Below are 27,708 nucleotides of genomic sequence, written 5' to 3'. Positions count from 1 at the left end.
AATAATGGGCAAGTGATACAAAAGGTTATCAGAATAGAGAAATTCTATGCCTCACATCTTTAGTATTCTTTTATTACCAGAAATGAAAAATAACCTGATATGTAGATTGGAATTTTAAATTGAAGCATGTCTTCACACCTTACACCATTCAAAGTCATGACCTTTGGTAGATGAAAAAGCTACCCCAGAAAATGAATAGCGGTCCACAATGAGGGTGGTTCCACTTCTCAACTTAGACTCCATTAATGATCTGCAAATACATTGTAGATGATCATGTACAATACAACCTTCACATTTCAAATATTTTCTTGTGCGAACGTCTAAAGTACCAATCGCTAACAGATTACATAGTAGAACATTTGGGGATTATAAATCCAACATTCTAATAACTAAATGATTTTGAAAGTTACAACATCATATTGCGTAGGAGGCAGAGCCCTTGCCCTGCAAATCTGAAAAAGTTCTGTAGACAACTCCTGCAAAAGGCTTCACTAGTTGGCGATGCTCACAGAATCACTAATATGACTCAAAACAGGTACTTGAGAATCTACTAAAAGTGAAACACCTAGCTCAAAAACCGTGTCAATATATTAGTATTAGATTTTGAAAAATGATTGGTCATAATATAAATCGTATAAGGTAACCTTGTGGAAAGATATGATCAACCAAATGGATGTATCCGAACCCGTCACATCTGCAGATCAAACTAAGCCAGAATCAGTGCCACATGACAACAATGTTTTGGATGACATCTGCAAGACTGATGCTTGCAGTTTTTCTTTACTAGAGTAAAAGTCACAAAATAAAATTTAATCTGTCCCCAAATCCAGACCTTTTTTCAGCAAAATGACAACATAATGTTTAACACTAATGTCGGAGTTGAGCATAAAGAAACATTTAGCACTTCATGCATAGCTATTTATTAATTTTAAGCTACTTTCATATGTTGAACAATACAAATGACTGATAAATTGATAATTACCTACAAACGCAGAAAAACAAAAATTAATTCCCATCCAAAAAATGCAAAAAATGAGAGGATCAGCTAAACTAACATGAGATCCCAAATAGCCATTTACAATTCATGAATCACAGCTCCACCGCAACGTATTATCCTCTTGGGAGTCCAATTAAAACACCAAGGCAAGGCTGTGTTAAATACTAGAAGAGAAAACAAACAAACCAACAGCAGAGTTGAACAGAAAACCAAAAAAAATAGTCCTTTACATGCTGAAAAAGCTGACTGATAACACACTGAAAACGCTCTTGCACCATTAGGGGCGGTCCTTGTCCATGTCCTTGCGCATAGGCATAGTCATAGGCTGGGAAGTATGGAGAAGAAGGGATTTGCAAATCATCCCTAAACAACAACCAAATTCAATTGTAAGGCAGTAATCAAGACAAATAGAAACACTCAAGTGAATAAAAAAATTAACAACAACGGCAAAATCTAAACACAATCTAAAGGAATTCAATTGCAATCCTATAGTTTTCATTCTCTACATGAGGAATATAAATAAATCTGTAAATGGAATTATAAACATGACATCCAAAACTAAATATAGAGAAAGAACACTGACATCTAAAATGATAATTAGATGAATATACTCAGATCCTCAATCATTCACATGTAAAACAAATTCCAATAGGTTTGGATGGTAACATCCTTATACATGCCATCAACACATGTACATATCGTGTTTTTACTTGTTAAATTTCTACCATAATGATAGAACACAACACTACTTACAAATCAGAAGCAAGAACATCACCTCCAGGACTATCAATTTGGATAATAACAGCCTTATATCTTTTTGACTCTGGAATAAAAGATCAGCATTAGCTGGGGAAGGAGCACAATTATAGACAAAGGAAAAGCTAACTGAACACAGAAAAGTAATTAACTCAGTGAGCAGTAAAATATAGTTAGTAATGCCATAGCAATTCCTTAATCTATCAATCCAGTTCATCATTTAAATTAATGTCTTTCTTTATTTTGTTATTATTATTATTTATTTATTTTTAAGGTCTCATGCATCTTGAATCCAGCATCAGTGTATTTCTCTCTCTTTAGGAACTCAAGATTGAGTATTTCTTTCTCTTTAGGATTTGCAATTTAACTTGGAACTCAAGATTGAGTATTTCTTTCTCTTTATTCATCAGATTAAAACATCTGACCGTTTCCATTCAATAGGTCTCCAGGTACTCAAACATTTTCGTGCAATTGATACTTCACTTACAAGATGGTGATCCTTTCATTTAATGAATTATTTGAAAATCACTTTGTCGTATCACACAAACACTGCAGTCACCAATAGATTCTTGTCACTATATTTTCTCACACCTTTCTTTGTGTACTTCCTCATTACCAATAATAATTAACTATAGTATTTTAATTTTCTGGTTTCTTGCACATAGCCAAATCATTGAAACTGATGTGCTTGTAGTCTAGAAATCATGTCCATAAAATGGTTCCATAATGCAAGCTCACTCGCAAGTTGATCTCTTACAGACATCAAATATGAGTGTTGCTCTTGAGATATTAAGTCAATCTACGCAAAAAAACCATTAAAAATGCATCAAATTAGTTACATGTTGAGTCAAATTAGTGATAACAACATATTTTTAATGGATACTAACGGCAAGGGAGGTCCCTACCTACTTTCCAAACAATTCCAAAAAAGGGGGTTCCAAGCATCTTATTCCAAAACCTCAGGCGAGGAAGTGTAATTTTATCTACAACTTATATGCCATCGATTACTGGAATCAGGTCTAATAGCATTTCTGCATGCCTATTTTAAGGAATTTTTATTTTCAAAGATGTGAACATGCCAAATTCAAGATCATAGTAGCAGATAAAACCAACCTCTTACACTACGGATCTTCTCAATAAATTGCTCACTAGTAATACCCGAACCAGATACACTGAATGGACCCTGTACCCTACTAATGCTTCCGGAGGCTCTGATTATGACAATTTGATCTTTACCACCTGATAAACCAAGGGTCTATTGCCTAACTCTAGAGTATTTCCTGTAGTTGAAATGAAATAAATTCTTGTAAGCTCATGTCAGCACCTTGCAATGTCAATCAGGTTACATCAGTTCAACAATAGGACAAAGAAATTTAATTGTAGCACAAATGTTTAGATAAGCATATTACAAGGTGATTTAACATCAAAACTGAATACCTAAGAAAATTCAAAACTTAAAGACATGTGAAGACAATTAATGCTAAAAAAAGAAAATCAAATAAATAAAAGGTCCACAATTCTATATATATCACCATTGACCTATATATGTAGCAATTTTTGTATATGTTGAAAAAGTATTGATGCTCATAAATCACAATAAAAATTATCAAGAATTGAAATATAAATATGACCTTAATGAACAACAATTGAAATATAAGAAGTAGATAGAAAGAGTAAACACAATGATCGAAGAGAAGAAGAGAGTGCGAACAGAGCGATTCTATGCTAGAAATTGAAACTAAATGACATGAAATCGTGAAAAACATAAATCGCAAAGAACATAATTCCAAATGATATTGAAGGCGTCGATCATAAGAAGAAATCGCAAAGAACATAAATTGAAGAACAGAAATCGCGAAGGGCAGATGAATGCATCGATCCAAACCCTAGCAAATGTATATACAGAAAGTATGCGAGAGAGATCAAGAGATATTGACAGATCGAGAGAGAGAGAGAGAGAAAGAGAGAGAGAGAGATTCATATCGTTGTTCTTCAGACGACGATGAGCGAGCGAGAGAAAGAGAACGATGTCAAGAGTTTGAGCGACCCAGTGCCAGACTAGGGCAAATATAAATAAAAGAAAATAGGGAAAATAAAAACCTTGAAAAATGTTGTCATAAGTATATTTTTTGCTACGATTAAATAGACGGTCGCAAAAAAATAGACGCAAAAGTCATTTTTCTAGTAGTGGCTTGATGTTGTATTGTTCTTGATTGTGTATCTGTATAAAAAGAAGAAAAGTAAATGTGGTCTGCATGTAGAACAATATCCTGATATGATATTAGGAAACCAATTAAAAACAAAAATAAATAAGCTGAGTCATTATGTAACCAGATTTTACAACTTTAGATCTGAGTAACTTTGTGTTTAGAAAGGGTTATTTATGAGTATGTTAATTTTCATTTTCATTTATTCTTGCATGTTTGTATGTATGTGTCTATATATATATTTATTCTTACTGATCATTTCAGTTTGATATTTTCCAAATTTCTCGTTCAATTCAATAAAATTCATCAGCTTTCCTTCTATGAGGTTTGTGTTTGTAATTTGTGTAATAACAGTCTTCAATTTTTCTTGTATTTGGTGTATTGACTAGTTATGTTTTACAAGAAGGTAGTCTAATGACATACATAGACTTAGAGCCTTGGAATTTACGAGCTGGAAATGTTTAGATGGCCGAGTAAAAGTTGTGGATACAACTTGAAATGATTAGAGATTCTGAGAGCCAACACCAATTTGGGTTGCCCATAGTCTAAACAAATGACTGCACTATCTTGTATCTTATTTTGAATAAAATCTATACTAATAACTGGCAAATATAGTGGGTGAAGCAATAACTAAACACTAAAAATTGATGTTGCAAGCACTTGCATATTTGTTTTGATCACATATAAAATTGTATAGCCATAAAAGTGTTTTGTATAATCCAACATTGCTGAACAAGTGGTTGCTTTAGATGCCTCTGTTTTAGAGCTGATCGTATAGTTTGGTTACTTGCAGGTGAGATTGAAGATTTCACCAAGGTAATATGCATATGGAGTCCCAGTCAGTTGTTGAAAGGGTGTGCTACTATGAAACAAAATGAATATAATATTAGAATCTTTGTACATGTGGTGGTGGTAGGGTTGTGTTGGTTAGGCTGAACTGGGTTTGTTGACGTCAAAAACTTTGGATATTGACAATTATGTTGTTACTTGATTTTGTATATGTCTAGATTAATATTCTAAGCTAATATCTAAACTAATATTTATAAAACAATGTCGTCAGATGATGTTTTGTTTGACAAGTGAAATGTATGACACATAACAACTAGAGCAAATTGCTTGTCCAAGCTGTTTTTAACTTTAAACATGTAAGAGAACCTAAGCCCAAAGCATCCTAAACGATAGAGTTGCCCGATACGCATGCTGTTGAATTGGAAAGTGTGAGGTGTCTGCAAAAGTTGTTTCAATGTGATGGAAGTCAAACCAACTGATGTCTGTTTACTGTGCCTATGGCTTGGTGTTTTATGTGAAAAAATTGCGCCCACATGTTGTGTTTCGCATGAATTGAAAATGGTTTGTTTGAGGGACATTGGCATAATTTTATGTGAAAAAATTGCACCCACAGGACAGTTATTCAATTTTATCTCTGCACAGTTTCCCCTTTTTCGTATATTTTGTTGATGGTGCTTGATTAAGAATCACATGCTAGGCTCAGTTGGTAGTATAGCTGTTGCGTTGTGAGTCTCATGACTATTTTGCACATTGTTGACATCTACGAAGCAGCGATGACTCAAATCAATGTTTATGAGAGGGTGAGACTACTCGAAGAGTGATTTGTGAAGTATCGCATTGATCTAGATGCATTGTGTAACTGTATTTCCTAAGGTCATGCAGACAGACCCTATGGAGTGACTAACCTCATTAGTAGGAATGGCAACTGGCTGAGAAGGGGTGGGTTTTAAACTTCGTCCCTGATCTCTAATTTTAATTTTTTCCAATCCTTGTTCCTGTCCCCTAACAAGGATCATTTTTATATCACCACCTGTGCCCCTAACAGGGTTAAAACCCCATCCCGTTTCTTCTGCTTCAATTTACCAAGTAAAGCAAAAAAATCCTTTCTACTACTAGAGTTTACAATGAAAAACAAAAAATTAAAAAGACAAAAAAGTAAGATAGGACAAGTCAATTAAAAGAAATATTTTTCTATTGAAAAGATCCAACACTAGGAAAACAAATTAAAAGAGCAACTAAAAACCGTTTATACTGCTTCAATTTACTAGTAAAGCAAAAAAATGGTTTCTACTACTTCAATTCAGAAAGAAAAACAAAAAAGAAAAAAAGAAAAAAAGAAAAAAAGAAAAAAAAGTAAGATAGATAGGACAAGTCAATTAGGGCCATGTTTGTTTGAGCGAATTGGATAAAAGGGGATTGTAAGACAACAAACTATTAGTCTTGAGATAAATAGTCTTTGAACTGGTTAGTTGGAAAAAATGTGTGGCTTATTTGTTTTGTCCTTTTGAATTGTTTACAATGTGACAATACCAAAATTTGAAATATATTTTATTTTTTATTTGAAGTTTATTTGTTTAGTTTATTATATTTATTATATTTTACGTTAGAATTATATTTTCATTTATGATTTTGCAAATACTAAAGAGAAAAAAATAGAAAAAAAGAAAAAGAGAGGAGACTATTATACGTCATGAGATTAATTTACACATGTTTAAAAAAAATTTAAAATGAAAAAAAATAGGTGTTATGTATTAATTTTCTTTTAAATATTAGAAGTATATATCTTTTTATTATTTTGCTAATATAAAAGAAGAAAAAATTATTATATATCACGAGATTAATTTGTATGTGTTAAAAAAATTCAATATGTTTAAAAAAAATAAAAGAAATAAATGTTATATATCTGAGGTTTAATTTCATCATTTAATTATTTAACCTGGAGATTGGCTCAATTCGTCCATTTCTATCCCACACCTTTGCCTTGGTGAGTATCGGCCCATCGCGGCTTGAAAAATGGTTACAACCCATTACGTAATGGGAATCGATCGATACGGCTGTGATTTTCAGTCACACCACGATACCAATGGGTATCCACAACGGGACCTAATTTTCTCAGTATGAATTGGCCCGCATCCTACATACTGACCGTTTTTTAGAACTATGGGTACCATTGGATTATAAGTCTTTAGCAATTCTTTTGTAGTTTTGCGTATTGAAATCTTAAATATGTTGTTTGAAACAATGTAATTATAGAAACCAAAACAATAAAGTAGAATTTAATATTTCCATTGTCAATTTTAGTTATCACTTAGGTTACTTGGTACTTCTTCTTCTTCTTTTTTGTTTTTGTATTTTTTTTTAATTTTAAGTTTTGGGTTAACAGAATGTTATGATCATATTGTTCTTTTCTTTCTTTCTTTTTTTTTAATATATTTTTTTTTTATTTTTTTGTTTTTAAATTCAAATTTAAAATTTAAAATTTTCATTGTTTCCTCATTTTATTTTCCAAATCCCAATTAAATGTTCTAATTTTAATCTGGGGGAAGTAGTTACCACAGTTTCAAATTTCAATTGAAAGCAAATATATTATTTTTGAGTGTTCAACTCCAAAAATAAAGAGATAGTTGGTCTATATAGCACTCTTCACGACTTTTAAAAAATATAGTAAATTTGAGAGGATAAAATTAAGATTGAAAAAAAGTAGGATACATGACAGGCTCTTCACACTATTATAATAGTAGTAGATTAACCCTTTGGTATTATAAATAGAGAAAATTGATAATAAATCTAATCTAAGGAGGGTGTGAGGCATTAGTCCAATGAATATTTTTTGTTGGTGAGAAATCCATGTTTTGTGAAATAGTTTGGTGAGAACTCCGAGAAGACATTTTGTTTTTAATTTTTACCCATTGACTTTTTTCTATCTGTTTGACTTTTTGTTGACTATCTATTCAAATTTATATCTATATGTTCAAATTTTTTGTCTGTGTTCACATTTCTATCTATATGTTCAAATTTTTTTGACTATTTGTTCAATTTTTTCCCCTATATGTTCAATTTTTCTCCTAAATTCTATCTATCTGTTCAATTTTTTTCCTTAAATTCTATTCATTTGTTCAATTTTATATTTGTCTGTTCAATTCCCCTCTATAAATGCTATCTACATGTTCAAAATTTTCCCTAAATTCTATCTATCTATTCAAAAAAAAATTTATTTGTTGAAAATCTATGTTAAATTTTTTGTTTATCTGTTGCAATCATCATTATCAACATCAGTTTTTCCCTTAGCTGTTGAAAATTTGTAGATTTCTCTCTATCTGTTTAAAATTTGTGAATTTCTCACTCCCTCTCCCCATGTGTGTGTGTGTGTGTGTGTGTGTGTGTGTTTAAAATCTATCATATTTTTCTCTATCTCTTGAAATCTATCTATTCAAAATTGATTATATCTAACATAAATTCTTTTAAACATATCTGAACAACAATAACAACAAACCGTAAACCAAAAAATTCAGATATGAGAAAGCATAAACAGATCTATCTGCTGAATAACAACACAGAAATTTTCTGCCACTATTTGTTGGAATTATCATCAACAACAACAACAACTAAGAAAGAAAGAAAGAAAAAGATAATTAGATTATCAACAACAACAAACCAGGTCGCCAAAAAAAAAAAAAAAAAAGAGTAAAAGCCACTCCTCTGAGATCCACAACAGATCAAACACAACAAATCTGTTAAAAAAAAATCATTTACAAATAATACAGAGAGATTCAACAGATTTGAGCCATTTTGAACAAATATGAGTCACAAGAGGTCCTATCTGTCAACAACACCGATCTGAGCTACTCTCTTTCAACTTCTCCTTAGATATTTTCAACAATACATATATATATATATATAGTTTCAGATATAAGCCACTATGTTTGTATAGTTACCCCTATTGACGTCGGTGTAAACCTTAGTCTTGGAGGGGGCATTGGGTCATGATATTTTGCGCCAAGGTTTGTGACATCAAAAACAACGGCTGAAGATGGTGCGATGGTGGTGGTGATGATGTTGTTTTTGACGGTGTAGTGGTTGGAGAAGAAATAGAGAGGAATGAGAAGTGAGAGATGGAGAGAGAGAGGAAGAGGAGGAGGATGAGGAGGAGGAGGATGAGGAGGAGGAGGAGGAGAGAGAGAGAGAGAGAGAGAGAGAGAGAGAGAGATGATGAGAGAAAAACAAGTGCAGGTGTATTGGATTGACGCAACAGTAGTACTCGCACTGACTGCCGCCTTGACGTTTGGAGATGGATTGGTTGGCCTTCGGAAGCGTCGACACTGAAAGATAAAGAGAGAAAGAGGAGAAGAGAGAAAGACGGGTTGAGAGAGTTTGACCTGAAAACAATATATAGGGTAAATTACACTCACCTCCATTGAGGTTTCTGACAAATAGAAGGACATCCCCTCTGGTTTGAATAATTACATAAACCTCCCCTACTGTACTTGACATTATCCAAATTCTCCTCTGTTATAACTTTTGTTAGCGCAAGTAACGGAAAATGCTGAGGTCATCAAAGACAATCCCAAAAAAGCCAATAATGCCCTCAGGGCTTTTGAACCCAGCTATATATACCTAAGGCAATATCTCATCTTCAGAACTAAGCATAACACACAGAACTGGAAGTAAATAAAACAAAAGACAAAGCTCCACAACCAAGCATAACACAGCTCCACAACCAAGCACAACACAGGTATGCTACCATTCACATTCACATTAAGTAATTATTTAAAAAAAAAAAAAAATCAATTCCACAGTCCATAGTCTAACATAAGTCACAAATAGAGCACAGTCAAGCACAATAATGCAATATATGTTTTAAAAATGTATTATAACTGTCACATTCCATAAAATGTTGAATCATATGGATATGTCATCATCGAGTAATGGAGCGAGGTGATCAAGTATAGGAGTAAGATCTGCTATTGTGGGAGCAAAGTAGCAATTAAAGTCACTAAATCAGAGAAAAACAGAGGCAAATTGTATTATTTATGCCCACATGGGAAATGCTCTTTCTGGGACTGGTGCAAACCAGAAAACTTATCTGTTGGAGAACAAATGATGATGGAAGACGCTGAAGCTACTGTTAACAGGCACACTCTACCCTATGAAGAAGATACCACTACAATGAATTTAATGAACCAAATAGGGGCTATGCAAATAAGGATGTAAGTACTTGAAGCAAACATGGGGTTTATGAAGATAGTAATGATCATGAATGTTGTATTGTGTTTGATTTCCTTGATGGTTGCTCTGAAAATGTAATTGGAATTGCTAGGACTTTAAAGCTTTTGTAATGTTTTGTAAGAATGTTTTTTAATGGACCTTATGTGATCATCAATATATAAGTATGATGTAGTTTTTTGACTATACATCATTCCATTACATTCCCAAAATATAAACGTAAACACCAAGTGTGCACTATACATCATTCCATTACATTTTGTACTAGCCGCTATGTCCACTACAAAAATACAAAAAGTGGAACATTGTCTTCATGGCCTATGCTTACTATTTCATGTCCACTACAAAAATACAAAAAGTGGAACATGATCTTCACTAATTGTGCACTAAAGAAATATGTATTATATACCTTAAATTTATGGTAAGTACTTGTACCAAAAACATCATCATCATCATAGCTAATTCATCTGCAAGAAACAATGAAACAAACAAAAAGAACCACTGTTGGATTCATGCTATGTGAAAAAAAAACTTACACGTGCATGCTAAAGTAATGTAACAGGAAGACTAAACAAATATGAAAAACTTACACTCAAGCATGCTTGACATTGGCCTTGCCCCTGCCTCTCCCAGTTGATTTTTCCCTCCAGTTGAAGTGCCCCTCCCAGATGAACTGCCTCTTTCAGATGAACTGCCCTTTCCAACTGAATTGCCTCTCACAGAACCTCTGCCCCTATCAGCAGTGGTGTCATTGGCTCTACCACCAATTCTGCTACCGCCACTAGTTCCACCCCTTATTGGACCTATTTGGAAGGTTTTTCTATTGTGTCCAAATTGCATGCACCATTTGCATCTCAAGGTACTAGACCTCTTGCTTTGACTTGTTCCAGCTGGAGGCTCATGAGCAGCCATCTTCCTAGCATTTCTTGGCCTTCTGGGCAATCTTTTTAGAGGTGGAGGTTGTAAAGGGTCCCCTGGTATAAGTGTCCACATGGTATGGTCTAAGATGGGATGAATTATCCTGCCACTAGCTGTCAAGTAAGTTTGCTTAGAGTAGTATGGGTGGACAAAATCTTCTAAGGTCAATCTACTATGAGAAATTGCAGCCACAGCATGTTTGCATGGGACCCCAGAAATTTCCCACTCTCTACATACACAAGTCATTATGCGAAGATGGACAATGTGATTCACCCCTTCATTATCCTTCACCTCATACTCATGACCTCTTGCATACTCTACTCTACAATACCTTGACCATTTCAGTGTGACCTCAAGTTGTTTCTTAATGTTCAAAGTGACATTAGATTTCCATTGTAGAGCCTTCTGATATCTCACGTGCAACTTACCCATCAACTTGCATTTTATGTTCTCCAACATGGTTAAAATAGGCTAACATCTCATCAACCAATTGTTGAAGGACTCTGTCATGTTATTTGTCATGCGATCAATCCTTATTCTAGCATCAAATGCATGCCTAGCCCTTCCTTCAATTGGCACTTTTTGTAACCATATGAAAGCATCATTTGATATATCCTTAATGGCTTTCATATCCTGCTCATACTCCCTCTGATTATATGCCTTCGCTGCCTTCCAGAATTGCTTCCTTAACATCAATCTAGGAAATTTTGCACTAAAATTGTTGAATAAATGCATGCAACATCTTTTATGAGTAGCCTTTAGTATAATGTCACTCACAGTCTTGTCAAGGCTCTGTACACACAAATAATAAAAGATTAGTAACCATTACAAGTATAAAATTAGAGGATAATGCATTATGCAAATAAATTAGTTGTTGAACAAATAACCAACAATGATTGAGACTCCATTTTTTTGGAGACCCCCACAACCCCCTTTGGATCTCCACCATTGATGGTGTGGGCCCCACACATACATCAATGGTGGAGATCCAAAGGGGGTTGTGGGGGTCTTCAAAAAATAGGGGTCTCAAGCATTTTTCATAAGTAAATTACCTTTTGCTGATCAGACAAGATGGTCCATGGCCTAGAAGGCAGTGCATATTCTATGACTGTTCTCAAGTTCTCCAAAATGAATGTCCAGCTGTCTTTACATTCACCCTCCACTACTGTTAATGCCAATGGAAACAAACTATTATTTCCATCTAAGGCAACTGCTTAAATTAACACTCTACCATAGGGACCCTTCAAGTGACAACCGTCCACCCCTATGAAGGGCCTACATCCATCAATAAAACCTTTTTTTTCATTGCCTCAAATGATATGAAGATTCTTTGGAGCAATGGATACTGAGGAATATGAGTAGGGTCTGGTTCTTCTCCATCTTTTGAGACTTGGGTAGGAGGCAGCTCATAATTTATGACAGCTAAGCTACCAGGGTTTGTTTTCTTAATTTCCTCAACATATGTTGGCAGCAACACATACTGGCTCCCATGATCACCCTCCAACTCTTTCTTGTACTTCCTTTTGGCTCTATACAATTGCATTCTTGAGGTCTCAATCCCATAAAGTTTGTTAAGCTTCACTTGCATAGTGTTAAACCCCATGTGTGGATTCTCTTTAAAGCTATCAACCAATTTCTTGGCAATCCAAGTTGATGTTGCTTCACTATTTTGGTTCATCCTACTACATGTGTGATTAGGTACCAAGGTTTTAATCTTGTAATTGATCCCATCTGGGAGAGAAGATGCATGAATCCTCCAAGGGTGTTCCTCAGCAGCACAATGGGCTGTCACTCTAGCTTTCTCATTTTTTCCCTCACTATTTTGAAACCAGTCTGCACTGTATAGTCCCTCAATGTAGCTCCGAACCTATGTACATCTGGAAAAATCATTCCCTTTTTCTAATACCACTTCTCCTTCTTGATTGAAATACATTTTTTTTCCACTATAGGTACTATCAAATTGGTTGCTTGGATACGCCATCTCTTCATTATCCATCCACTCTACTTCACCATCAAATTCATCATCGCTGCTAGAATATCTTACTTCATCATCACCAAATTGGTAATCACTAAGTACATCATCATCATCTTCATTTGACTCCTCATTACCGTCATCACTCAAACTCTTAGTGCCATTTGATTCATGTTCATCATCAACAGTTGCATTCCAATCCCTATCCTCATCACTAAACCCATATGTTACCCAAAAATTAACCTGAGAAGGGGGGGGGGTGAATTAGGTTTCTACAAATTAAAACTAATAATACCCCAATAAAATTAACTACTAGTACAACAAATTATTAACAAGCACAATGATGAATTTAGCAGTAAATGATCAAGCAAAATAACAATGAAGTATAACTAACATACATGGTAAATTAAATGATTAACACATGAATATTAGATAGCTATAGCAGTAGTAGGAAAGTAAAGAGATTAGGGAAGAGGAGACAAACAGATTTATAGTGGTTCAGCTTCAACCAAGCCTACATCCACTCCTCAAGCTTCACTTGAGATTTTCCACTATCTTTTAGCTTCACAGGGGTGCTAGCAACCTCTTTACAAATGGAGCAATCCTCCAAGGATTTTACATAGACTTCACAAGCCCAAACCCTTGAAAATCTTAGGTGATTCACAATCACTCTCAAGATTTCAAGAACACAGTGTTTGCAACACTTTTACGAGATGAAATGGTATTTTTGCTTTCAAAGAAAGCTTACAATAAATATCTCTCAAAGATAGATATATAAAATGAAGCTTTGATTTTTCTGTAAATCTCACACAGGAAAGATGAGCTTAATGCTATAAGGCTCAGTGTATAATTTCTGAGAGAGGATGTAAACAAAAATTGAAAAACACTTCTCAAAGAATTTTTCAGAGAATAGATGTGAGTGATTATAGATCAAAGAATATTTTCTGGTTTTTCTTGTCACTTATTTACATTAGAGCCTTTGGTATATATAACGAAACTTATAGCCGTTGTATTCATTTGAATTTATAGCCGTTGTACTCCATCATTACTGATTTGATTTTCTTCCACTCTATCATTATTAATTTGAATATCTTCCACTTGAACCATTTGGCCTGCTACTGTGCTAGACTATTTGAACCTTTTGGCCTGCTGTGGGGCTGGGCTGTTTGAACCTTTTGGCATGTTACTGTGCTGGGCTGTTTGAACCTCTGTTTTGGGCTATTTGAACTTCTGATTTAATCAAATATTAAATACATTCTAACTGAAAAATCTAGAAATCTCCTAGATGTTGATTTGTGATTATGTATCAATTTTAAGAAGTAAATAACAATTCCAATCAAACAGTCAAGACAAATTGACACAACGATTTTACGTGGAAAAACCACAATTGGACACCTTGAATTGTGATAAAAAAAAACCACGGGCAACAGCCACAAAACAATCCACTAAAAAGATATAAAGGAATTACACAGGTATACTCTCAATTACCTAGCGAATCCACGCTCGAATTGAACCAACCTGTATGTGTCTCTTCCAACCCCGTCTTCACCTCGGAATTGTCTTGATGATGAGTCACTCCGGAATCCACCAAAGCTTCAGGCTCAAATTCTTCAGAATCTACCGAAGAACAACTCTCTCTTTTGTGTAGAATTAAACAAACAATCCTTTGATGTATACTCTTTAAACCATGAGTTCAATACTCAATCAAAACATCAAAGAAAACTAGCAAAATATCCCCAGATATAAACCTTAGAACCCAAAAAGAAGATCTGGAGAAGTTATCTAAGGTTTGGGAGAAAACCACCTACTTATAGAAATCCAAAGTAATCCTAGTTTTGGAAGAACACCAATTCCTTATAGAAATCCAGATTTTAAAGCTCGCTCGAGCGAAGCATCTCTCGCTCGAGCGAGAACCTTAACTCGCATGATTTCCACTAGTGCCTTGGCTCGAGCCACGAATCCTTAGCTCGAGCGAGCAATCAACTCTTTCAGGTTTTTGTGTGGACGCAATCCTTGGCTCGAGCGAGAACTCCTTGGCTCAAGTGAGAAAGCCTTCGCTTGAGCAAGCACTCTTTGGATCGAGCGAGCAAGGGCGGACATGTAATTTTGAATGCAGTTTTGCATTTTGCTTCGGCCCGTGAGCTGACCGAGCAGTTCGACCCCCGTCATAATCAGTGAAGTGGCAATCTTGAAAGCATTAACATCACAAACTTCTCTCCAAGGCACGATTCGGGTTGGATTCGCATCTAAAACTCATATCCTCACTGAAATACAAGAGCAAATAAAATTACAACTGAAAGGAGTTTTGTCAAACGGGATTGTCAAGAATAAAAACCTAATAATCTCCCCCTTTGGCAATGCCGTGACAAAACACACCTAACAAATAAAATCCTAAACACCCCAACCCTTACGGCCAATAAAAACACACTTCTTTCTCAAGGTCATGATCTGCAAAACAACTATTAGTGCCACAATCTCCAAAACAACTATTAGTCCCACAAGAGTATATGAAAAAGCAATAGACATGTGACACGATTATCTTGAAACATGAGATGGAAAACATGAATAGATGAAAACTAAGACTCATGAAAAACAACTCTCAAGCAACAAAAGCAAGATCATGAACCACACAAGCAATGATATGACGATGTAAATACCAGGAACATACAAGAAGGAAATAATAAGCAAACAGTGCATAGCAACATACAAAACATATAGCCAATCTCCCTTACCAAACATATCAAAGTGTTCATGCTAAACAACTCTTGCAATGAAAAACCAAACTCCCCCTCACTAAAAACAATGAACAAGAAGAAAAACAACAAAAATAATATAGTGGAGCAAGCAAGAAATCTCAGATTTGTACCTTAAAACACACAAGATTATCCAAGAAGCACAATTACTAGTAAACACAATGTGCACAGTCTGTAAAAGATTCCTCATGTAAGAAAGTGATGCATTATGTGAAAAGCATAGATCCCATGAGAAAAGTGTGTGTGTGTGACTTTTGGAGTTCGACAAACTCTAGATTCAATCCTAGTAGTGATCTGAAAGCTGGACCTCCGACAAGAGAATCTAAGCACAACTAAGGAAAGTCAAACCACGAGGAATCAAGAGGTATTTGGTGAGTAAAGGCGGAGGCTCCCCCTCAATCAATGAATCTTTTCTTTTTTTTTCTTTCTTTCTTTTGCACATTTTTTTCTTTCTTTTTCTTTTTCTTTTTCTTTTTCTTTTGCACACTCATTGGCGGCTGACACGCTCAAGAGTATGGAAACCGAACCAGAGAAGCATGGATATAATAAGGATGGCCTGGTTAGTAACTCTGAGGTAGCCGTTTCCTCATGGCTAGACTGCAAAGAATAGAGGGGAAAGCCGTAGAGGTGCAAAAAGATGGAAGGTGGTTAAGAGACTCAACATCACCCATGATATGCTAGTATAGGTCAATTCCTCTAGAAAAGCAAAAGATACAATGCCAGAAGTCCAAAAAAAAAATAATCACTAAGGCGGAAGACTCCGATATTTGCTAATCTAAGAGTGTGCATAGAATGAGACATACTGATCAAAAAACATACACTCTAAAATGAGAAAAGACCACTGAAAGCACACATATATTAACATGTAATGGATATTCTCATCAATTCCAATATGCACCAAGGACCACTCAAAAATTTCAAGCTTGCAAAACCATACTAAGAAAATCTTTTTGGTTTTTTTTTTCTTTTTCTAAAAAAAGCAAGACAAAAAATGAACAAGCACACATTTTTTTTTTCATAAAAAAAAAACACGCAGAAACCCAAAAGCTAAAACAAATAAACAAATTAACACAAGTCAAGTTTTCTCACCCAAACCGCTTTAGTATAAACAAATTTATGAGAATTGCGGTTCTTGGGTGGTGTCTTGACATTGTGGTTCCCTTCTCTTTCAATGGGAATCTGTCTCGACTTGGTTTCCAACTTCCTATTTTTAGGTCTAGGCAAATACACTCTCCCATGCAACTTATAACAATAAGGGCGAATATGACCATGCATACCACAATGATGACAAATAAAAACAGGGTGCACAGGGTGTACCTTCTTTTTCCTTTAGCTTACCAACTCTAGGAAGTTTGAGAAGTCCATCCTTACGTTAAATTTTTTGTTCTCCCTTTCCTTGAGTTCTTGTATCATGAGATGTGGAAGCACTCTGTTTTTGCTCTTTGTTATCACCAAAGCCAATACTACTTTGTCAGAACAAATTTGTTGAGACCCAATGATATTGTCCAAAGTCTTTGATCCTCTGTTCCAAAGACCAATGGTAGCCATAGCACACTTGAGTTCTTCCTCTTTCTTGATCATTAGTTCTTCCAAAACAACTTGAGACATCTCGAGAGTTTCAATTTTTTCTTCATATGTTGCATAGATTTGCTGTAGCTCATTCCTCTCTGTCTCACAAGTCAAGAGTTTTGCACAAAGAGCTTGTCGATCATTAGAAATCTTGATGACTTCAATCCTAGCCTCGGAAATCTCCTCATTTAGTTTGACATTCTCACTTTCACATGCTGTGAGTTTCATAGTGAGTTTGTCATTCAATTTGGATAACTTAAGAGACTCCTTATACAACTTTTCATAAGCTTGCTCAAGCTCTTCATCATCACTTCCCAAGGATTCATCATCAGTGGTATTTTTAACCGGCCTCTTCGGATACTCTGTTTGTTCTTCAATTTCAGAAGCCGCCATGAAAGCAAGGAACTGTTTATGTCCTCCTTCGCCTTGATCTTCGTTGTCACTTTCATCTTCATCAGATTCTGATTCATCATCCCAAGTGATGGCGAGGGCTTTCTTCTTCTTCAAACGAGTGGGGCATTCTGAAGCAAAGTGGCCATATCCTTGTCATTCATAGCATTGGACTGTTTCAGAGTTCCCTCGTATCTTTCCTTTCTCCTTCTTGGCTATATAATTAATTTTGAGTTTATCTTTGCCTTTAGATTTATGAGTATGAGTAGATTCCAAAAGATTAGGATTCTTTTTCAAAAAAGATTTTTTAAATTGTTTAACAAAAGTAGCCGTAATCTTGGAATCTATCTCACAATCCTCATCAGAATCCTCTCCAACTCTATAAGTACTACTAAAAGCAATATCTTTTTGTTTCTTTTTGAAATTCCTATGTGCCTCATAAGTTTGGAGATTTCCAACCAATTGATCCAGCTTGAGGTTGTCAACATCTTGAGCCTCCTCAATAGCCGTAACTTTTGGTTGGAACCAATCGGGCAAGGATCTCAAAATTTTTCCCACAACTTTGGATTCTAGTATTTTTTTCACCTAAATTGAAGCTGGAATTTACAATGTCACTCAACTTCACATAAAATTCATCAAAGGTCTCACTATCTTTCATTGAAAGGTTTTCGAAACTAGACGTGAGCCTTTGAAGTTTTGAGCATTTAACAAAAGGAGTGCCCTCATGAATAGTTTGTAAGATATCCCAAGCCTCTTTTGCGACTTCACAATTGCAAATTCGACTAAACTCTTTAGATGTGACAGCGCAAAAGAGAGAATTGATAGCTTTACTATTCCAACTACTATTTTGGGGAAAGTTACTCCATCAATGGTAATTGTTGGTTCGGTCCACCCATTCATGACAGATTGCCAAACTTTTTCATCTATAGATTTCAAAAACGATCTCATCCGAGCTTTCCAAAAAGAATAATTAGATCCGTCAAGTAGGGGTCGAACCATAGAATTTCCCTCACGTATTGAATCCATTATCACAAATCAAACAAGATCTCGTTCTAAAAGATATATTTTTTTAAAAAAATAGAACAACCTGCTCTGATACCAATTGAAAAATCTAGAAATCCCCTAGATGTTGATTTGTGATTATGTATCAATTTTAAGCAGAAAACAACAATTCCAATCAAACAATCAAGACAAATCGAGACAACGATTTTACGTGGAAAAATCACAATTGGACACCTCCAATTGTGATAAAAAAAAAAAACCACGGGCAACAGCCACAAAACAATCCACTAAGAAGATGTAAAGGAATTACACAGGTATACTCTCAATTACCTAGCGAATCTACGCCCGAATTGAACCAACCTCTATGTGTCTCTTCCAATCCCGTCTTCACCTCGGAATTGTCTTGACGATGAGCCACTCCGGAATCCACCAAAGCTTCAGGCTCGAATTCTTCAGAATCCACCGAAGAACAACTCTGTCTTTTGTGTAGAATTAAACAAACAATCCTTTGATGTATACTCTTTAAACCATGAGTTCAATACTTAATCAAAACATCAAAGAAAACTAGTAAAATATCCCCAGATATAAACCTTAGAACTCAAAAAGAAGATCTGGAGAAGTTATCCAAGGTTTGGGAGAAAACCACCTACTTATAGAAATCCAAAGTAATCCTAGTTTTGGAAGAAAACCAATTCCTTATAGAAATTCGGATTTTGAAGCTCGCTCGAGCGAAGCTTCTCTCGCTCGAGCGAGAACCTTAACTTGCATGATTTCCACTAGTGCCTTGGCTCGAGCCACGAATCCTTAGCTCGAGCAAGCAATCAACTCTTTCAGGTTTTTGTGTGGACGCAATCCTTGGCTCGAGCGAGAACTCCTTGGCTCGAGCGAGAAAGCCTTCGCTCGAGCGAGCACTCCTTGGATCGAGCGAGCAAGGGCGGACATGTAATTTTGAATGCAATTTTGCATTTTGCTTCAGCTCGCGAGCTGACCGGGCAGCTCGACCCCCGTCATAATCAGCGAAGTGGCAATCTTAAAAGCATTAACATTACAAACTTCTCTGCAAGGCACGATTCGGGTTGGATTCGCATCTAAAACTCATATCCTCACTGAAATACAAGAGTGAATAAAATTACAATTGAAAGGAGTTTTGTCAAATGGGATTGCCAAAAATAAAAACCTAACACTAACAACATTCAGGATAAAGATTTTAGGTAAGAAATAATAGGACAAAATAAATTTTGATTTTATTTTTCTCTTTCAAAATAAATGTTGATTCTATTTTTCTCTTTCAAATAAATCATCAAAATAAATTTTGATTCTATTTTTCTCTTCCAAATAAATTAAAAACATAATTGAATAAATCATCAAAATAAATAAGTCTAACAATCTCCCCCATTTTGATGATGGCACACAATGATATTTTGATTTGATTTGGGAGTAAGAAAAGCTCCCCCTCAAGTTATGCTCCCTGAATTCATTTCTAAAAACATAGTTTAGCACATGTGTAATAAATAAGTTTTAATTAGAGACATGATATGAGACTAAGATATCAAACTATAAATACATAATCATCAGATTAGTTTTCAAATAATACCATAATACATAACATCATATAATTTCTCCCCCCGTAACATTATCAAAAATAAATCATGGGTCAGAATCTGGAGGAGGAAGAGAAAAATGATAGAGATAAATGGCATCTATACAATTCAAAACATATATATACATATATGCTTACACATACAACTCTCCCGCGTCTCTCTTTTGCCTTCGATAAACGCATTTGACATGCGGCCTCACTTTTGCGTCATTGGCCGACGAAAGCAGGCCTCGATTTGTACGCACCTCGGCTCCCTCTCCCTCATTGTCTTCTTCTCTTTTGCCTTCTTCTTAATCACACACTCTTCCATTTTCTTCTTCACCATTCTCTTCTATCTCTTCTTCACCACTCTCGTCTGTTTCTTCTTTTTCATCGAGAGACAAAAAAAAAAAAAAAAAACTGAACGGAGGAGGCCAAACCTCAGTCTGTTCTCTTCTATTTCTTTGCAACTCATTTCTTTTACACCTCTCACCTCTGAACCATGGCTTCCTCATCCCGTCCCCTCACTTTATTTTCGGACCTGAACGATCCCATAAGCTCTGCTGGACCGAGTGCCCCTACTCTTACTCTTCTTGTCATTCCTCTTCCTAACCTTCCTATGATGTCGATTGAGCAAATCATGGCAGCTCAATCTGACATAGAAGCCAATCATTTCACACTGACGTCCTGTATGGAGATAGTGATGGCAGTCACAAAATTGGCTCACCGATTGCAGAACAGGACGAGTGAGCTTCATCAGGTCAACGTCCAACTCTCTCTGCTCCAGCACATGTACAAGGATGCGCGAGCAGAAATAGGCACACTAACGGCCAAAAATAAAGAGCTTAAACAGAAGACCACCTCCATGGCCCGATTTAGAGCAACGTCGTTCTTGGCCTTTGATAGTCAGCAGGGAGTCGTCACTCTCAACGAAAGCATGGGGGCAGGGGCGTCAAGGGTCACCCAAGGTGATAAAAAGAAGAACAAAACGATGGAAGAGGCGAGTAAGTAAGATTAGCGTATGGCCCGAAAAAAATGAAGGGTTTTTTTTTTATTATTATTTTGATCGGCTTGTGGCTGTAAAAAAAATGAAGGGTATTTTTTTTTTTTTTGGTTTTTTTATGTAAATATTTGCATTTTGATTTGTTGTTGTGTTTATGTTTAAGTATTGAAAAATGAAATTAAAAAGCAAAGAAAAAATAATAAAATTAAGCCCAAACAAAAAATAATAATGAGAGACCAAATTGTTAATGAGTTATGAGAAGTATTTGAGCATGATCTAATTCTCAATTTCTTAGCAAGAGCACACCAATCTCAAGATTATAATAGACATAATAGTGCATAGATCAAACAAGGTTGCCAAGTAAGAGCATAAATATGGAGCTAAAGTTCAAGTCATTCTTCCTTGAGGAAAATGATCTTCCTCTTACATTATCAACAACTAATCAGCTCAAAGGTCATGTTGTAAGAGTTAAGATACCAAAAGCATAGAGATACCAAAATAATCAGAGATACTAAAACAATCAAGTCTCTTTTTCTTCCCCGATGATATTTTCAACAAAATCAAGCACAATGAGGGAGTATGGTACAACATATAGGATGAAAGAAAGTAAATCTCATTATAGCACAAATAATCATCCATATTAAGGTAGCTCTATGATACCAAAAAAATGATAGCACATAATGATCATACAATTGAAGCTCATACCATTTGACAATAATGGGAAAAAAAAAATACTAACTTGTGAAGGTGCAAGCCCATAAGTTTGATATAAAAAACAGAATAGAAACTAAGGAGATTTTAAAAAATAATCAAGTTTAAATTATTTCCCTTGTTTCATTTGGAAAAATCAATAGGAGATAGCTCATAACTGAAATGTTCTCGTTAATAATATCAAATAGGATGCCAAAATGATACCAACATGCAATCTACCAAGGATACTAATATGCAATCTAGAAGATTTAACAATCATAGCTCAAGCATTATGCAGAATACCAAATATTGCTCATAATAGGTTAAACTCAATATAATCTCATGGAGCTAATGTAATTCCAAAAAAAAAAAAAATGAAGCATGTTCAAGGTATAGCAATCCATATGCCAAGAAAAATCATGAATTTCAATATGTACCACACATTTAAGCATAGGCATGATTTTGAGGTAAGAGCATCATCAAAGAGTATACATTGCAAATCATATGAATCATAATCAATCTTTTTCATATCAAAGTAATAACAGTATTAGCTCAAGGGATATAAGATAGAATTTTTACCTCAAAAGCCTAAGAGCTTATATGAGGCATACCTTAGGTTCAAGAGATGAAAGCTTTTCAATCTTAAATTTTCTTTCATGAGGAGTTCATCTCAAAAGGGTTTAACAAGTATGTTAGAAAAATGATTTCTCTCCCTAAGTTAGTGCTACCTTTTTCTATTTTGTGTAAATATAGCATTCATAGAACAATCACTATTACTCAATAAAAATACAACACAAATCACTTCTTATCACAAACTAAAAAGGTGAAAAATAATTCAATGATCAAACAAGAGTTTGGAATGCTATTTTTCATAATTTTCAAGTTGTAACGCATAGCATAATATGCATAAGAAAATAGTTTTATTTTCTTTGTTTTATTAAGAAATGATGCAACAATCTCATTTAATCCATAACATTATCAAGAGGCATTTTCATCAATTCAATCCACATGCTCAAGTATGATAAAACATTTTACTCAATATGAAACACAACATGAATGTTATAAACAATTAATTCAACAATTTATCAATCAAAAGCATTTCATGAGATGTATGCCAATACAATCCATGTTCAAAAGATATTTAATACGATAGATGCAATGTCTCTACAAACGTATAATACTTCTTTTCATTTAGACATTGTTAATGGATCATATTCAAGGAATTTCACAACTCATTCAAATATTCCAATGTATAGCATATAAAGATGAAATTTTCATATTGAGCATATTCTTGAGATCACAAATGTAGAATTCAAAATATAGATAGTATACATCTCAAAAACATGCTATGACATCAAAATTGATTCTACAAAGATATGACTTAAAAAGGAATTAATATATAGTATGAAGTCATATATAAGATGTGAAAAGTATGCTCAAATTTTTTTTTATTACTTCTTATCTCTTTTTCATAGCAATGGATGACATGATATAAAATGTTAATGAATACATGAATCATTCATATTCTAATAGGCATTCATCAAAATAATATAATTCTCATTTTTAAGTTCAATGAATGTTTGAAAGAAACTAGCAGAACATAACTTAGCAAACTTAATACAATTAGGTTACATGGAAGTAATGATTAGACACAACCTATTGTACACAAATCACACCTTAAAGAATATAGAACTTTAAGCTTAAAGGTGTGTTAGGAGTTACACCTTCATTTATCTCTTTGGAATCTTCACCCGTACATTACCTTTATTGTTCATCTTGGTGATTTTCATTTCATCATTATTCTTCTTGTAGGAGCTGATTTTGCTCTTTAGATTGAACACTCTTGTTGTGCATTTCCTCTCGAAGTCCTTGGTGTTCTTTGAGATTCCACCTACAAAACCCATACTTTCTTGGATTCATGGGGATTAGTCTCAAGAACATTTAATCTCATAAAAGGTTTAGGAGAATCAAAACCAATGCCTACTTTGTCAAAAACACATCTTTTATTTACAAGAAGCTTGTTGAGGTTTTCTTTTCCTTTTACAAAATTTTCCAGAGTTTTGTTTAAATCCTCAACATTGTTTTTTCAAAATGTTTTTCTCATTGGCAATAGACGTAAAATCATTTTTCAAAGTAGCGTTTTCCATTTTTAAAACACCCATATCATTTGAAAGAGAAGTGATTAATTTCTTTAATTTAGAATTCTTAACACAAACGTTTCTAAATATGTCATGTAATTCATTGAAAGCACTTTCAAGTTCTACATAATTAGAAATTACCTCATCTTGAGTGAATTCTTCTTCTTCAAGAGCCATGAGACACAGGTTGGCTACTCCATCATTTTCTCCCCAAATGGCTTCCTTTTTGCTGTCATCCATCATTGAAAGTTCATGAGCAATGAGTGAGCCTAGGAGTTCTTCAATGCCTAATTTTGTCAGGTCTTTTTCTTCTTAGATAGTTGTAACCTTAGCTTCCCATTCATTTGCGAAAGACCTAAGTATTTTTCTTGCAAGCTCATCATTAGTATAAGATTTACCAAGAGATTTTAGAGCATTAATAATATTGGTAAATTTATAAAACATCTCAGAAATAGATTCAAATGATTCCATAGTAAAGAGTTCATAATCATGAATAAGCATGTCAATCCGAGACTCTTTTATTTGGCTAGTTCCTTTATAGGTGATTTCAAGTTTATCTCAAATTTCTTTAGCAGTAATACACCCAGAAATTCTATTGTACTCATTTGCATCTAGTCCACACACAAGAAAAAGCTTGGTTTTAGCATTAGCTTGAAGGAGTTTATAAGCACGCTCATCAAATTCATCCTCAAGTTTAGGTACACTGATATGGTCTATTACCTTGGTAGGGATTTTAGGACCTTTAGTGATAATGAGCCATAAAGCATAATTGGTAGCTTGAAGATACAAAGTCATTTTTTCTTTCCAATGAATGTAATTATTACCATCAAAGAGAGGTGGCCTATTGCTAGCTTGTCCTACAGCAGAGTAACTAGAATACATGATTGCTATGGATCAAAAACTCAAGATTGTTAAATCTAAACAAGAGCCCCAGGCTCTGATACCAATTGTTATCCAAAAAGCAACTTAAGAAGGGGGGGTGAATTAGGTTTCTACAAATTAAAACCAATAATACCCCAATAAAATTAACTACTAATACAACAAATTATTAACAAGCACAATGATGAACTTAGGAGTAAATGATCAAGCAAAATAACAATGAAGTATAAGTAACATACAGGGTAAATCAAATGATTAACACATGAATATTAGATAGCTATAACAGTAGTAGGAAAGTAAAGAGATTAGGGAAGATGAGACAAACAGATTTATAGCGGTTCAGCTTCAACTAAGCCTACATTCACTCCTCAAGCTTCACTTGAGATTTTTCACTATCTTCTAGCTTCACAGGGTGCTAGAAACCTCTTTACAAATGGAGCAATCCTCCACGGATTTTACATAGACTTCACAAGCCCAAACCCTTACAAATCTTAGGTGATTCACAATCACTCTCAAGATTTCAAGAACACAGTGTTTGCAACACTTTTACAAGATGAAATGGTATTTTTGCTTTCAAAGAAAGCTTACAATAAATATCTCTCAAAGATAGATATATAAAATGAAGCTTTGATTTTTCTGTAAATCTCACATAGGAAAGATGAGTTTAATGCTATAAGGCTCAGTGTATAATTTCTGAGAGAGGATGTAAACAAAAATTGAAGAACACTTCTCAGAGAATTTTTCAGAGAATAGATGTGAGTGATTATAGATCAAAGAATATTTTTTGGTTTTTCTTGTCACTTATTTACATTAGAGGCTTTGGTACATATAATGAAACTTATAGCCATTTATAACCGTTTATAGCCGTTGTATTCATTTGAATTTATAGCTGTTTATAGCCGTTGTACTATATCATTACTAATTTGAATTTCTTCCACTCTATCATTACTAATTTGAATATCTTCCATTTGAACCTTTTGGCCCACTGCTGTGCTGGGTTGTTTGAACCTTTTGGCCTGCTGCTAGGCTGGGCTGTTTGAACCTCTGTTTTGGGCTATTTGAACTCCTGATTTAATCAAATATTAAATACATTCTAACAACATTTAGGATAAAGGTTTTAGGTAAGAAATAATGGGACAAAATAAATTTTGATTTTATTTTTCTCTTTCAAAATAAATGTTGATTCTATTTTTCTCTTTCAAATAAATCATCAAAATAAATTTTGATTCTATTTTTCTCTTCCAAATAAATTAAAAACATAATTAAATAAATTATCAAAATAAATAAGTCTAACACCATAGACATTGTCCTCACGGTACTCTTCATCTACATTTGAACGATCTAGAATTTTTCCCTCCGCTCGAGTGGGGGAGTTGACACTTGAGCGGGCTTGTGAGGCTCCCAGTACTTTTGCAGTCTGTCCAGATGGCCGCTTGAGCGCAAGAAGTGGCGCTTGAGCGTAGAATTGTTGCTCCCAGTATCTCGCGTGTTTGCAGACGGGCCGCTCGAGTGTGGAAAGCGACACTCTAGCGTGGAAAGTGAGATTGCCCTTAACATTTTTATTAGTGTATTTGGAACCTCTTTGTTTTATTTTGGGACATTGATCGAAGTAGTAACATAATGGTAAAGTAAGAGTGAACCAAGAATTTAATTCGGATAATTTTTCCTACGAACAACCGTCACTCTTTTGCCCTTTTCTTTTTCCACACTTTGAATTTGTGTGTGAGGTTAGAACCATTGGAAATCTTGTTTCCGGGGCTTCAATTTGGACATAAGAATGACCTAGAAAGGAGTCTGGATGAGAGAGTTATACCCGTTTAAAGTTTTCATATTTGTGTTGGAAGCAGGTACGCTCGAGCGTGGAAAGCGACGCTTGAGCGGACTGTGCAAATTCAACAAGTTTAAAGGCACTTTTCTAGATCATTTTTCACGCCTTCATCTTCTCTCTTCATCTCTCTCACCCTTAGTCCAAAAACCCTAGAGATTTTGGCCTAAATACCTCTAATTTTTTAAAGAATTGGGCAAGATCCCTTACAAAAAAGTGAAGAATGCTTGAAGATCTCACTTTTCAACCGATTGAAGTTCGGATTTGTGAAGGAATCCCATCAAAGCTTTGCTCTTTTGCTTGATTCTTGAGGTAATGGTCCTAGTTCTTCTTCAATACTTACATTAATAGATAGATTTGTGGTATTTTGATTATATAAATACAAAATCTACATTTTTAAGTATATAGTGTTACATCATGAAATTTGAGGGTTTAGGGTTTGAAGTGTTGGGGTTCAATTGTTGGGTTAAGATTGTGGATTTTGAACCTTAGGTGTATAATCAATGGAGAAATTGGAATAAAAAGTAGTGGTGTGAGAAGTTTTAATTTTTCTTGAAAGTCTTGATGTTTCTTGAAAACCCTAAGTTGACTCATGATGATAATTAATGATTTTGCCTAAATTGAAAGTAGAATCATGAAATTGAGAGGTTGAATTATATATACAAGTTTAATTGAATTTTGGAGGTGTTTGAAAATTATGTTAAAAATTAGCGATTGAACCTTTATTATGGATATTGTAAATCATGCTATAATGTGAAATGAAATTTGGGGAAAAAGATTTGTTAATGATATGGATGACATAAGCCTTGGGATGAAATGATGAAATGAAAATTTAAGAGTTCACCTTGAATTATGTTGAATTGCATTTAGTGGTGTTGAAATGAATTGTGTTGAATTATGTTGAATTGTGTTGACTATGTTGAATTGTGTTGAGTTGAGTTGTGTTAGGTTTTGACGAGTTGTGTTGAGTTGAGTTATGTTGGGTTTTCATGAGTTGTGTTGAGTTGAGTTGTGTTGG

General features: G+C 34.6%; 1 protein-coding gene and 1 long non-coding RNA gene across 2 annotated transcripts in view; one reads left to right on the top strand and one right to left on the bottom strand.

Moving 5' to 3' along the window:
* LOC114274315 (uncharacterized) overlaps positions 1-5,072 on the top strand; it is a 37,400-nt gene extending 32,328 nt beyond the window's left edge. The window contains exon 2 of the long non-coding RNA XR_003633379.2: positions 4,754-5,072. This is a non-coding gene — a long non-coding RNA (uncharacterized LOC114274315). The remainder of the gene's footprint in view (positions 1-4,753) is intronic.
* A 6,289-nt stretch (positions 5,073-11,361) lies between these two features.
* Positions 11,362-12,568, bottom strand: LOC145802191 (uncharacterized). The gene is made up of 3 exons (XM_082894861.1): positions 12,166-12,568; positions 11,943-12,055; positions 11,362-11,682 (listed from the first exon to the last, which is right to left on the bottom strand). The coding sequence occupies exons 1-3, from the start codon at positions 12,566-12,568 to the stop codon at positions 11,362-11,364; spliced, it is 837 nt and encodes a 278-aa protein (XP_082750987.1).
* Between the last annotated feature and the right edge of the window lie 15,140 nt (positions 12,569-27,708).

Source organism: Camellia sinensis, chromosome 11 (genome assembly GCF_055761805.1).
Source record: "Camellia sinensis isolate YWXY chromosome 11, ASM5576180v1, whole genome shotgun sequence".
NCBI classification, from domain to species: Eukaryota; Viridiplantae; Streptophyta; class Magnoliopsida; order Ericales; family Theaceae; genus Camellia; species Camellia sinensis.
Note: the sequence above shows the minus strand (reverse complement) of the source record. Positions and strands in the feature narration are given on the sequence as shown.

Excerpts from the sequence above, each read along its gene's own strand:
- LOC145802191 (XM_082894861.1), bottom strand. The coding sequence starts at position 12,568 with ATGAACCAAAATAGTGAAGCAACATCAACTTGGATTGCCAAGAAATTG. Across the intron at positions 12,056-12,165 it reads GGTTTTATTGATGGATGTAG|TAGTGGAGGGTGAATGTAAA; the intron begins GCCCTTCATAGG and ends TGGCATTAACAG. Across the intron at positions 11,683-11,942 it reads TCTTGTCTGATCAGCAAAAG|AGCCTTGACAAGACTGTGAG; the intron begins GTAATTTACTTA and ends TTGTGTGTACAG.